General features: G+C 53.2%; 1 protein-coding gene across 1 annotated transcript in view; it reads right to left on the bottom strand.

Moving 5' to 3' along the window:
* The window catches only part of GCN1 (GCN1 activator of EIF2AK4), a 61921-nt gene that overhangs the window by 8574 nt on the left and 40529 nt on the right, over window positions 1-12818 (bottom strand). Inside the window, exons 40-56 of the mRNA XM_059040606.2 lie at window positions 12530-12668; window positions 12246-12442; window positions 11903-12045; window positions 10715-10832; window positions 10386-10601; window positions 9204-9368; window positions 7295-7456; window positions 6922-7014; window positions 6578-6721; window positions 6209-6478; window positions 5854-5967; window positions 5159-5389; window positions 3743-3936; window positions 3495-3609; window positions 1578-1674; window positions 1064-1212; window positions 564-671 (exon numbers count right to left, since the gene is read on the bottom strand). Of these exons, the coding sequence (XP_058896589.1) occupies window positions 564-671; window positions 1064-1212; window positions 1578-1674; window positions 3495-3609; window positions 3743-3936; window positions 5159-5389; window positions 5854-5967; window positions 6209-6478; window positions 6578-6721; window positions 6922-7014; window positions 7295-7456; window positions 9204-9368; window positions 10386-10601; window positions 10715-10832; window positions 11903-12045; window positions 12246-12442; window positions 12530-12668 (2655 nt within the window). The remainder of the gene's footprint in view (window positions 1-563; window positions 672-1063; window positions 1213-1577; window positions 1675-3494; window positions 3610-3742; window positions 3937-5158; window positions 5390-5853; window positions 5968-6208; window positions 6479-6577; window positions 6722-6921; window positions 7015-7294; window positions 7457-9203; window positions 9369-10385; window positions 10602-10714; window positions 10833-11902; window positions 12046-12245; window positions 12443-12529; window positions 12669-12818) is intronic.

The raw sequence follows: 12818 nt of genomic DNA, 5'->3' as shown, positions 1-12818 counted from the left end.
ACTGACATTGCCTGGGAGCTGGTTACAAAGGCAGGGTCTCAGGCTTGGCTTCATCTCTTAGCATGCAGACTCTGGTTCTGTCTTGTGTGCACACAACCATTTGAGAAGCGTGCTCTATTACACAGGGGCTGGGGCCTTGCAGTCAGGCTCCCCAGCTTTCCTCCTTGGGTCTCGCAGCCACCATAACAGCCACCACAACAGCCACATGAGTAAGTGTCATGCCTGCTAAAGGCAGGCAGGGAAGAGGAGGTTTATTAAGATTTGAACCCAGGTCTGTCCCAAAGTTTGCAAAATTGGTGTGCCTAGAAAGAATGCCTAAAATAGAGGTTCTTAATGTGATTTGGGGTCATAGGTCTATTTGACATTCTGACAAAAAGTTGGGCAAAAAAAAAAAAGTTGGGCACTCCTCCAGAGAAAAACTCACACACGACCATTTTGCATTCCAGCCCTATGGGCTCAGAGATGCCGCAGGCTATCCATGGAGAGCTCCAAGAATACAGAGGACACACTTCTGGTGTTTTTTGGTCATGGGTCCTTCTCACAAGCCTGGCTGCCCTGCTCACCTTAATGAACAGGCTGGAGAGTTTGGCTGGCAGCTGTCCTCCTCCTGTCTCGATGTGATGCTTCATCAGGAAGCCCATGCCCCGGACCCCGCTCACAGCAATGGGGATCTGTGGAGACAGGAGAGAGCTAGACGGGGTGGCCTCTGGCTCCATCCTCAGGGCAGCAGGGCCAGGCACCAGCCCTTCCCCAGGACTTTCCGGGGACCCTGCCTCTTCCCCACCAGTCCCCACCCGCCGGCAGCTCTCATGGAGAGGGTCTGCCGTGGCTGTGAGGCAGATGAACCAAGCCCGAGTCACTAGTTCCCAGGTCAGGAATCATAGAGACCTTCTGACCTAGAAGGTTCCTCTAGATGCTCCAACCCGAACTCCTCACTGTTCAGATGATGAAACTGGGGCCCAGAGAGATCAAGTACTAGTCCAAGGGCACAGTAAGTTACTGGCAAAGGTAAAATTTGAACCCAGGTCTCTGACCACCGAGTCTGGCTGCCCCAAAGCCTTACCCTGTCTGCCATGGCATTGCTGAGGATCATGTCCTGAACTTCACTGCTGTATCTGCCTGCACAGAGTCTGCTGGGAGCCACATTCACAGCCACAGAGAGAGCCAGGCTCCGCCCGTGCCGAACCATCCAGTCGATGCCAGACACGTCCGCTGGGTGCAAGGACACACTGGGGTCAACCTGCACCTCACAGCATGGCCCACCACCCACGAAGCCCACCTCCCCGACCTGAGACTCCTGTGCCAGCTCGGAGCCTAGAAACCCCAGTCCACACTGCACACAGACCTCCCTGCCCCAAGTGGATGTCAAGCAGCCATCCCTCACAAACTGCTCCAGACTGTGGCTTGTGTTCTTGGAGCAGAAACACTCGGGGCTGCAGGACCCCCAGAAGCTCCATTTTGTTTTAACAGCTGAATTTCCAAGGAGAGGGTGGTCCCGCTGCCAGAAGACCCTCTGAGGGGAAGGGGAGACAGAGAGGCCCTGAAAAGGAAGCCCCCCATGGACACAAGAGGCTTACCCAGCAAGTACTGCTGAAGAACAGTGCTGAGCTCCTCTTCCGTCAGAAATGCACACAGTTCCCCCAGGCACCCGGCCGAGGAGATGCGAGTGTTGTCCTGACAGAGCAGAGAAGGCGGTGAATGGGGATGCAAGCCCACACGGGCTCCGCGGGAACCACGGAGGAAGGAAGGCGGACCCTACGTCCAGTCCTCCCTCCAGGCACTCACGCTCCCACCGCCAGACTGGGACTGCCACTCAACTGCAGCTGCCACTCGGTGCTGTGTTAAAAATTACATACCCAGCACTTAATTTTAGAAAACTCCAGCCTGTGTGCATACGTTAATCATCATCATAACAGCAATAATAACCTTATTTACATAGCACCTTTCTTCTTACAAGCCTGAATGCTTCGTATTTATTATCTCAGTTACTATCAACAGCCCTGTGAGGCAGGGAGGGGCGTGAGCTCCCGCCCACAGTGCCCAGGAAAGGCGGTCAGAGGCCCACTTGGAGCTCTACCCCCAACCCCACACCCACCCCTGAACTGCTCATGTGCTTGCCTATGTCCAGAGAGACTCCCTGCTGCCCCAACATTACACAGGTTTGTCCCGGGAAGTCAAACTGAAGAGCTGATCAACCCAAGGCAATAGTTAAAGGCCGAGTGTTTTGTGTCAAAACCAAAGCCACGTACATAAGCAGCTCCCTGCTGCTCTCCCTGCCAGCTAAGTACGGGACACCACACAATGGATTCAGGTTATGTGCTACAGTATTAGGAAGTGCCAACTTGGCGTGCCTCCCCCAAAACAAAACAAACAACCAGAGCCTCAAGGGCCCATTGGGAGGCATCAGCTGGGCTGGCACTCTGGATTGCCACCTTTGATCCAGCGGAAGTTCTGAGGGAGAGGGCGGTTGGCCAGCACCTTGGGCCTCTGAGCTCCCTGCCCAGGTGCCAAGCAAGGCTAAAGCTGGCTCTCTCTGACACGACAGCCACTCTCTCCAACGGGATCTATTTTAAGCTCCATTGTGGTGAAATGCAAATTGGTTTACATACTAACTTTTGCTTGCACTGTGCATGGCCCTATAAAAACCCTGACAGACTGTGAGCAAAAGAAGGTGGCGTCTCCCATCTGTACCCCAGAGAAGGCCAGGGTCTCAGCTGGAGGGCCATGATAGCCGGCCCCGTGCACAGGCAGATGACGGGGTGTAGCTCCATGTGAACCCAGAGGCCTCTCTCCAGAGATCAGCCCCACAGTGTACATCTGGCCACGCAGCAGAGGGCTGTCAGAGGGCAAAGAGAAAATTCTTCTCAGAGACTCAAGCCCTCCTGGGCCCGCCACAGCACTGGGCTGTCAAAGGGTACTTCACAAATGCTTCTAGACGGGGTGAGGAAGGGCTACAGTAACGGCATCGGAACAGAACCAGGAGTCACAGGGCTCGGGTCCTGGTTTTGACTCTACCACTTGCTAGGGTGCAGCCCCAAGTGAGTCTCACCCTCTCAAACAGTGCTAAGCCCTCCCACTTGGACAGACACCAGACAGTTTCCTGAGGGCTGTGCCCATGTTTCATTCACCTCTGGGCTAGGCCCTTCGGCTCAGCAAATGTTTCCTGAACCAATAAACGAAACTCTTCACTTTACAACTGGGGAAATGAAGGGCAGAGAGGGAAAGTGACTTGCTTAAGACTAGAGAACAAATGAATGAGAGACCTGGGACTTTAAAAACCTTACTTTCCTTATCTATACAACACACCATCGATATCAAGACGCGCCTTGTCTCCCTCACTACCAGAAGCGTGGTAAACCCCAGAGTGATACGAATGTCGGGAGAGATGATCACTACCGACCAAGTTCTTCTAACACAAAGCAGAGATGCCAACCAAAGGAAAGAGAAGGGAAACCAGCCGAGCCCCCCAGCCCCGCGTCCACCTGCCGCTGTACCTCATCGTGTCCCAGCATGCTCAGCAGGAGCGAGACGATGCTCTTCCGGATAACCACGTCCACTTTGGCCCCTGCTCCCTGAATCACAAACCTCAGGGCCTGAAGCATGGTGTCCCTACAGAACCAGTGCACCCAACTTAAAAACTGGCTCTGCTTCACCACTGCTCCCACCGCACAGGCAGGGCCCGGGCTGCTTCAGGAGCTGCCCGGCCTCCCCAAGGCCACAGCTCTCCCCACCAGGGCCTCACCTGACACCTGGGTCCTCCATGACCCGGATTCCATTCAGCAACTCTGTGAAGAGAGGATCCACCTTGATATGGATGGAGATGAGCTTCCCTAGCGCATCAGCAGCCTTCAGGCGCACACCCCGATTAGAGTCCTGCAGGGCTTTGGTGAAAGTGGTCTGCAGCTGGGGCAGGAAGGGCTTCAGGGCAATCCCAACCTGTTTGAGAGACCCACACCCAAAAGCACAGCTGAGGTGGAGTCCGAGGCCACAGTGCACTATAGGCACGAAAACAAATGATCACAAACCACCATAAGCTGCCCTGGCTCCCACACATAGGCCAGGAATAGATGTCCCATTAAGACAGGGGCACCCAGCACAGAGAGGTCACACTCAGTCTCCTCTTCCGTTTTCAGCATCCTGCGCTGCACTGGGAGGAGGCAGAGGCGGAGGATGACACCACCAGCACCACCACCACTACCACCACTATCACCCCCCCACCAGCACCACCAGCAGCACCAGCAGCAGCAGCACCACCGAGGGAGCCGTGGACTTGGCTTAGTGAAGCCCTGTCCACGTGGACAAGTGACTTGAAACCCTTGTCTCCAAATACACTAGAGCAGGCCGGGAGACGCTGTCAGTACCATGGAAGAACATTTTAGTGCAAAGACAGGGAAACTGACCAGGTGTGTAAGGGCAGATACCATCTACTGAGCATTTAACGTTCAGCCTTCAGAACAATCCTATGAAACAGCCTCAGAAGGTCATCCCTGTATACATGTGCGTCCCCTCATTAACAATCCAGTCTAATCCCCGACCACACATAGAAAAACAGGCACATTTGTGACAAAATACAGATGGTGACAAAATACAGATGGGTCCATCGTGCCCGATGTTATTTTTTTTTTTTTTTTTTTTTTTGCGATACGCGGGCCTCTCACTGCTGTGGCCTCTCCCGTCGCGGAGCACAGGCTCCGGACGCGCAGGCCCAGCGGCCACGGCTCTCGGGCCCAGCCGCTCCGCGGCACGCGGGACCCTCCCGGACCGGGTCACGAACCCGTGTCCCCTGCATCGGCAGGCGGACCCCCAACCACTGCGCCACCAGGGAAGCCCCCAATGTTATTTTATCTGAGCCCTGTGTCACACTGCCCTTCGAGAGGCAAGCGGTCTTAGTACTCTCAAAACACAGGCGAGGAAACAGGCTCAGAGGCTGCATAACTTTCCCAAGGTCATTCTGGCCATACGGCTACCAAGTGGCAGACCTGGAATTGATCATGTGCAGTGAGTCTTGACTCCAAAGTCTTAACTCCTTCTGTTCTGCCGACTCCCCATGATAAGCTGTCACCCCGCCTCCACGGGACACCGCGTGCCAGAGTCCTGCACACAAATCCATTCTCTAAGGCCTGAATGGACCGAGAGCGTGAACTCATCAGTCGCTCACCTTGGCCAGCAAAAGGCTGAGTGTCTCGAGCAGAGCCGCCTTCACGTTCCAGCTGAACCGGTCCCCCAGGATGCGAATCAGAGGGCCAGTGATGCTGACCACGGAGGGTCTCAGGGCGTCAGCTGAGGTCAGGCGGATCACCAGGCCTAAAGCTTTGGCCGCTTCCTCTTTCTGTTCTGGGCTGCCAGTCAGGACGCCCTCCCGCAACACTGGAAGGATGGAGGTTACCCCCTGACAAAAGAACCACACCTGAGAGTCAAATCTCAAAGGTTCTGGGCCCAGGTGTCTCCCACCCGAAGCAAGGAGCTCCTGTTAGCCATTCTCTCCTCAACTCCATGACAGATCAATTCAGGCCGCCAGGGTCGCAGCCTGAGATGGTGCTGGCTGGGGAACAGTCTTGACAGTGACAAGAAGAGCAGAGTCTCAGCAGGCCTACCACACAAGGTACCTGCACTGCTGTCACTCACTCACTCTGTCTGAGGTGGCTTCCACTGCTTAACCCGAAGATGATGAACCCTGTCCCCATGGGGCCACCCCAGGGAAGAAACACGCTGTCTGTGAAGGTGCGGAATGGTACCTAGAGCACTAAGCCAGATTAACACACGGGTGGCTCCCGCGGCCTCACCTCCTGGGACCCAAGGGGAAGGCGGAGGAAGGCCGCATGCCCGCCACACCCTGCTCGGGCCCTGGTTTACCTTCTTTGGAAGGCAGAACCCTGGCACGTGTTCGCCTTTGCTCTCATTCCCTATGAGCCGGATTTCTTTGTGTAGTTCCTCAATTAGTGCCAGCTGGTTGCCAGCATCCAGTTTCTGTGGGAAGCCGGGAAAAAGCAGAGAGGATGTCAGAGTTCTAGGTAAAGCCCTCTCAAGACTGTTTCAAGATAATATAGCAGGTGGAAAGTTGTGGGTGGGAGTATAGATAAGACTGCCCGCGAATTAACAGATGCTGAAGCTAGGTGATAGGTACATGGGGGGCCTTAGGAGTCTAGTCTTATAAGCGTCTGGAATTGTCCACAATCAAAAGCTGGCTGTGGGGTCCACAGCTCCTCACCTTGGTGATGGCATTCAGGGCATCCCAGCTCTCCTCCAGAACCACAGGGCTGGAGTCGTTGAAGAGGCGGATCAGGCCTGAGACCAGGCTCCGCAGGTGGCTAGTGTAGTCCACCTTTGAGCGGGAACAATAGATGTTGAGGATGATGGCAGCAGCCTGCCTCACACCCACTTCAGAGCTGCGGGTGGCTTCCAACAGATCCTCGATGATGATCCGGTGCCCGGTGTCATCCTCTACCGAAAGGATCACAGCCTGACAGTTGGCCATCTCCTAAAACCACAGGGGATGCCTCGGCTGAGCACAGCTCCTCCAGGACAGGACAGGATGGGGCAGGGTTAGAGAGCCTGCAGGAGTGACTGTGACACTCACCAGCTGCTCAGCCGGAGTCCCCAGCTTCTCCTTCAGGGCCAACATGACCGCCGGGAGGATCACGCCAAGATGACGGGTCAGGGCGTCGCCTGCCACAGACGAAAGGAAAGCCAGCACCCGGGTATTGACAGGTGGGGTCGTCAGCTGCGGAACGATGAACAGCAACTCAATGGGTGCTGTCCCATGCTGGCCGCGGCACTAGGCTCTGGGAGATACCATCCCACTGCAAGAGTCACCAGCCTCCCCCAGCATCTGAGTTCAGAGCTGGCCTTCACGCAGGCCCGGGGAACAGTGATGTGGCTGTGGCTTCTGGGCCAGAGGGGTTGCCACGTGTTGGGACTTACCTTGGGCACGAGGTAGGGCAACACCACACGGCTCTTAATGGCCATCACTTGCTTCAGACCATCCAAGGCAAATTCTGACACCTCCTCATCATCCTGCAGAGGGGCATTGGGGGCAATGTTCAGGAGCCGGCTCTTGTCTCCACCTCCGCTGTCTTGGACCAGCCGGCGCCAGCGTCCTTCTCCACTTTCCTCCCCTCCTCCCTCTGCACCCACACGGACTGTCAAAGGAGAAGCACAGAGCCAAATCCCATCCTGTGCACCCACTCCCTCTGGGGCTCACACTGCGGCTGCCTTGGCAGAATCAGCTCCCCGCGTGTTGCCTCTACGGAGACGGTAAAAGCCCGACTGGTAGGTGTCGGGCAGAGCCACTCACCAGCTGCTTCAGTAAAAACGGGAGGATGTCCTCCAGAGCCTGGTGGCCGATGGTGGAGTGCAGCTGCTCAAAGGTCTTGGCTGCCGCCTCTCTGACCTCCTCCAGCGGGTCACACAAGGCCTTCCTTGCCGTGGGCACAAGGGACTCGGAGAAATACAGCACCTGCAATGGTACAAGTGTACTGAACCCAACGTGGCAGAGGGAGAGGAAATCAGCAGGGGGGCGGTGAGGACCTCTGGCCCAGCCAGGCCACCGCTGCTCCCTGGGCTTGACTCTTTTTTTTTCTTTTAACTTAGATGGTTTCTGTTGAAAGGTACAAGTATGAAAAGGCAGAGGCTACGTAATCTACTCCCAAGGAGCCTTCACCAGACTTAATAATTAATAGCCTGATTTTTTCTGGCAAGTTCTCCAAATACTCTGGTCTCCTACAGGAACTCCAAACTCCTTCTCATGGCGAGGACCCTAGTAATGTGGCTTCCACTCCCCAGACTCTTTTGCTCATCCTCTTAGGAAACTCCAAGTCCTTCTTCAAGTCTCAACTCAAATACTTGCTCCCTGGGACTTCCCTGGTGGCGCAGTGGTTAAGAATCCACCTGCCAATGCAGGGGACACGGCTTTGAGCCCTGGTCCGGGAAGATCCCATGTGCCGCAGAGCAACTAAGCCTGTGCGCCACAACTACTGAGCCTGCGCTCTAGAGCCTGTGAGCCATAACTACTGAGCCCATGTGCCACAACTACTGAAGCCCGCACACCTAGAGCCTGTGCTCCACAACAAGAGAAGCTTCTCACTGCAGTAAGAAGCCCGCGCACCGCAACGAAGAGTAGCCTCCGCTCGATGCAACTAGAGAAAGCCCAGGCACAGCAGCAAAGAGACCCAGCACAACCATAAATAAATAAATAAATAAATAAAAATAAAATAAAAATTGAAATAAAAAAAAAACTTGCTTCCTTATGACGTCTTTGCGTCTGCAATGGGGCCAATGACAGCTCTGTTGCCTCTGCAACCAATTCCACCAAAGCAACTCCCCCTATGAATCTAAGGACTGAATATGAATATGGCCACCAGCAAGGCCTCAGCCTTTGGGGCACTTACTATTTAGTGAAGCACAGCTCTTTTGGTGACAGAATTTACCTTTATTCTTTGAAAAATGCAAATATAAAACCCCAAATGTAACACGTATACTGATACACACAGTAGGAGAAGGATCCTGTAAAACAGACGAGGCTTTTCAGGCTGAGCAATTGGCTACGTGCTCAAATTTCTGACCTGCCACCCCATTCATCGCTTTGGTGCTTTCATCTCAATCGAGAGCTCTATGCCAACTCTCAACCTACTCCCCACGTTGGGGAGGATCAATGTTTGGAGCATCAATTACTGTAAAAAAGTAGGGTCAGTGAAAAGGACTCCAACCCTCTTGAATGTAGCTGCTATGGAAACAGTCTCATTGCTGGAGACAATGCGTTTCCACCCACTGGGTACTCACTCTCATCTACTCCGCTCCCTCTGAGAACAAGCGCGCTCTCCTGCTCTCCGCCGCCCTCCACCGCTCACACACGCGCACCTCCTTTCTCCGCTAAGTGCACCACACGTGTTAACTGAACTGATGTAGTGACACAAAAGGATTACTCTGGAGCAACCTGAGGAGTGGTGAGGGAAAGACTATCTCCAAAAGCTACTCCAGGCCTCTAAATCGTTTAGGTCTTATAGCCTGTAAAACCGATGGGAAAGCTGGGCGGGAAATTCCAATGCACTGTGGCCCTGCCGGCACCCCGCTGCCAGCAATGCCCTCCGGAGCGAGGTTCGCATGTCCCTGAGGGTGAAGTGTCGCTAGTGGTGCAGTTTGTCCTGTAACCTCCCTGGCCCTCTGAGTCAGGTGCAGGACCTGCGGGGCCCTGAGGAGATACTCACAGCGTCCCGGCTGGTGGACTTCATGATCTCGCTCAGCCCAATGCACACTCCCTGCCTCTCGTCACTCTTCTGAGACCTCAGGCCTTCCTCAAGGATGGGGATGATCTCAGGTAGGATTTTCTCCCCTAACTTCCGGACGAGATCTCCCAGTGTCCTGGCTGCAATCTGTCAGCAGAGCTCAAGTCAGGACATCGACTCCGTGCAAACCCCAGGGCACCCAGTGCACAACTCCAGAATGAGGGCGCTGGAACCTCCCAGACTTTACTTTCCCAAATGTTCTTACCCCTGAAGAGCCCCCACGGTGCTTGTAAAACATGACAAAATAAAATGATCTCTCTGCGTCACACACACCTATACAACCTAAAGCAAAAGCAAGCACCTTATATATGACCAAGAAACTCATCACATGCTGCCCAGTCAAGGGCCGATTTCCCTGGATCAAAAACTGTGGCCTAGAAGTCACTTAACCCTCATGTTCTTGCCCAGAAAAGGGGACCCTGAATTTGGAATAAACACTTTAAGGAAAAAACCCATCTCCTCTGAGGCCTCATGCAAACCCTTCTTCAGAGCCAAATACACATCTGCTTGCCAGGGATGGGGGTTGGGAGTGGGCCAAAGAGGACTGGCAGAAGCGATCACCGGTCCTGGTGGGCCTCTCCTCCAGCTACACCGGCCTTCGCTCAACCCCTGCTGTTGGCTGCATTCCCGTCCACCTCATGGCTTGTGCACATCCCATCCTGGTATCTCAAGCACTAGTCCCTTGGTCCAGAACAGTCTTTCATCACCTCCCCACCCATTAATGCTCACTCATCGTTCATCTTCAAGCATCACTTCTTCTGAGAAGGCTTCCCTGACCCCCAGCTGGTTGACCTGTTATAAGCATTGGTAGTGCCACATAGCACTTGTCATAGTCGCATTTTCCATCTGTTTTTGTGATTACTTGATTAACATTCATCTCCTCTACCAGACTGTAGCTCCACGAGGCTGCCTTTCTTCTCCACTATCTCCCCAGGTCTTGGGCCTCTGCTTAGCACATAGTAGATGACAAATATTTGTTGAATAACTAAGTAAATAAATAAATGCTCCTGTGTTAGACAGGGGACCCTAGGGGCTCTCCCATTCTCTGCAGGCATCAGAGGCATCAAGGGCTGCTTGGTCAGAAGCAAGGCCTACGAAACTTACCGTTCTCTTATCTGCACACGTGCTGGCCAGGAAACCCAGCAGGAGCCCAAAGAGGGTGGGCAGGATCTCACGCAAGGTGCGGGGGGTATTGGAGACCACAATCTTCCAGACGTGCAGGGATGCCTGCCGCACAACCAGCTGGGTGTCAGAGCGGCCCATGTACAGGCCTGCCAACACCCGGTTCCGCCGATCTACCCCCAGGGCAGTGATGATTGCCTGCAGCAGTGGAAAGAAGCAGAGAACACGAGGTGGTGAAGCCTCCACAGCGTGAGTGCCAGGGAGTCTCCCTACCAACAGCAGAGGGAGGAAAATCAAAACAAGGCACGCACCTTGTTGGACTGGGCAGTTCCGAAGTTATCATCTTCAGAGGCAGTTTCTGTGGTCATCTTCCCAGTGACTCCTGAGATGTGGAACAGGAGATCCCCAAGGAGCTGAACAGAGCTGAACCTGAGAAGGAGGCCAAAAACAGAGTCACACAGTCGCAGGAGGATGTCTCAGTGCACAACTAAGCACTGGACAGAAAAGAGACTAGAAGGAAGTGTACCCAAAACACTCATGGTGGTTCTCTTAGAACAGGAGAGGTCACAGACAATACTCATTTCTTTACAGTCTCCCACATATGTTCCTTCCAAGTTATCTACTAATGAACATTCCTTTAATAATAAAAAAGGACAGACATTTTTTAAAGCAGATATGAAAATTTCTATAATAAAGTTATTAAAAAGAGTGAAGAGAGCACAGAGGGAAGTATTAACAAGAAACCAGGAATGTGGATCATCAGAACTATAGACATAAGGAGAGGCCTAGAAGGATAAACTTTGTTTCTCTTCAAATTAAATTAGATTTATTGTTTTTAATGATCACAGAAATATCATATTGAAACTGAAAATTCAAACAATAGAAAAAAATATAAAGAGGGTGTAAACAATCACCCACACTTCCAGCACCCAGTCAACCACTCTGACACTCCGGTGACACCCTTGTACACATCACCCTCCCACACACCCTGTGTGAAGTGGGCCTGCACCACATACACTGGGCTACGGCCCGCACCTTTCCATCAACAATAGGTCGAGGAGCTTTGTGTCATCTGACATAGTCCTTATGTCACTCTTTGTAATGGCCAAATCAAAGTTCATGGTGTGGATGTGCGATGACTTTTTTAAACCTACCTTCAGTTTTTCAAATGATAAACAATACCGCAACAAACATCCTTCTAAATACATCTTTAAGCACTTGACTAAATATGTCCTTGCAATAAAATCCTAGAAGTAGAATTTTCAGAATAAAAAGCATCTGCATTTAAAATTTTGACACAAACTGAAAGACTGAATAGAGAAAACTTTTTAGAAGAGAATCAGAATTGAAGACACTGCTATGGGATACTGGAGAGTTACAAAATGGTTAAAAGTGAGGGTCTGGAAAAATTGAGACTTTTTGGCAACATTTTGCTTTTCATTTCTCAGTTCCCCAAACACAGAACGATGGCCACTGGGTCTTTCCGCCTGAGTTCTCACCTTATTCTCCAGAGGTCGTCAAAGAGGCCTTGCTCCAGCTGGGGCAGCAGCAGGGCTATGGCCGTCTCAGCGTACATGGAGATGACCCGCTGGCCCGCACGTAGGGCGGTATCACGCACAAACTCGTTCTCATCAGCAAGAGCCTGTGCACACAGAGGGTGGGTCAGCCAGAACTGCCTCCCCCTAGGCACCCAAACCCAAGAGGAAATGGGACTCCCTGAAGAGCAGGATGAGGACTCCTACCACCCAGCCCCAACTGGCAGGGAGCCCTAGCTCTCTGGGAGAGCGCATGTGTCCTGCTCTCCTCAGTAATGCTATCCTCAGCATTGTCGCTGGTGCCTACTTTGAGGATACAGGGGATGATGGGCCCCACATAAGGAGTGAACTTGTCCCCGAAGGTGATGGGCAGGTAGTTGAACATCATGATATAGCCATCTCGGACGTGGGGTGCAATGTCCACTTTGCTGGCTGTAGCCACAATTTCTGGCATCAGCTTCTCCAACTTCTCCACCCCCAAGCCAGCCATGACCTCGGCCAACCCTGCAAGAAAGGGACAGAATGAGCTCACCAGATCTAAGGGTTCCCAAAGGGCACTGCGGTCTGGCCCCTGGGCCCGCCCTGCCTCACCCTGCGCGGCGCCTGAGCGATCCACAGAGCTCTGCTCATAGGTCAGTGTCTCCATCAGCCACGGCAGCAAGTCCTCAAAGCATGACTCCCCCATGCCCTTCACCATGGCTCCAAGAGCCTTTGCAGACACCGTCCGCACCTGTCAGGTAACGAAGAGCAGAGATGGCGAGGAGATGTGGCTCAAGACCAGGTGACCATGCAGGAGCAAGGCAGGGTCCCCTAGGGTCTCCTTCCCTTTACCAGACAGACACAAATGCAGCTTACAGGGAATTCTTAGGAATCAATTTTC

Source organism: Kogia breviceps, chromosome 15 (assembly GCF_026419965.1).
Source record: "Kogia breviceps isolate mKogBre1 chromosome 15, mKogBre1 haplotype 1, whole genome shotgun sequence".
Lineage (NCBI taxonomy): Eukaryota > Metazoa > Chordata > Mammalia > Artiodactyla > Physeteridae > Kogia > Kogia breviceps.
This window is presented reverse-complemented; position numbering and strand designations above follow the sequence as displayed.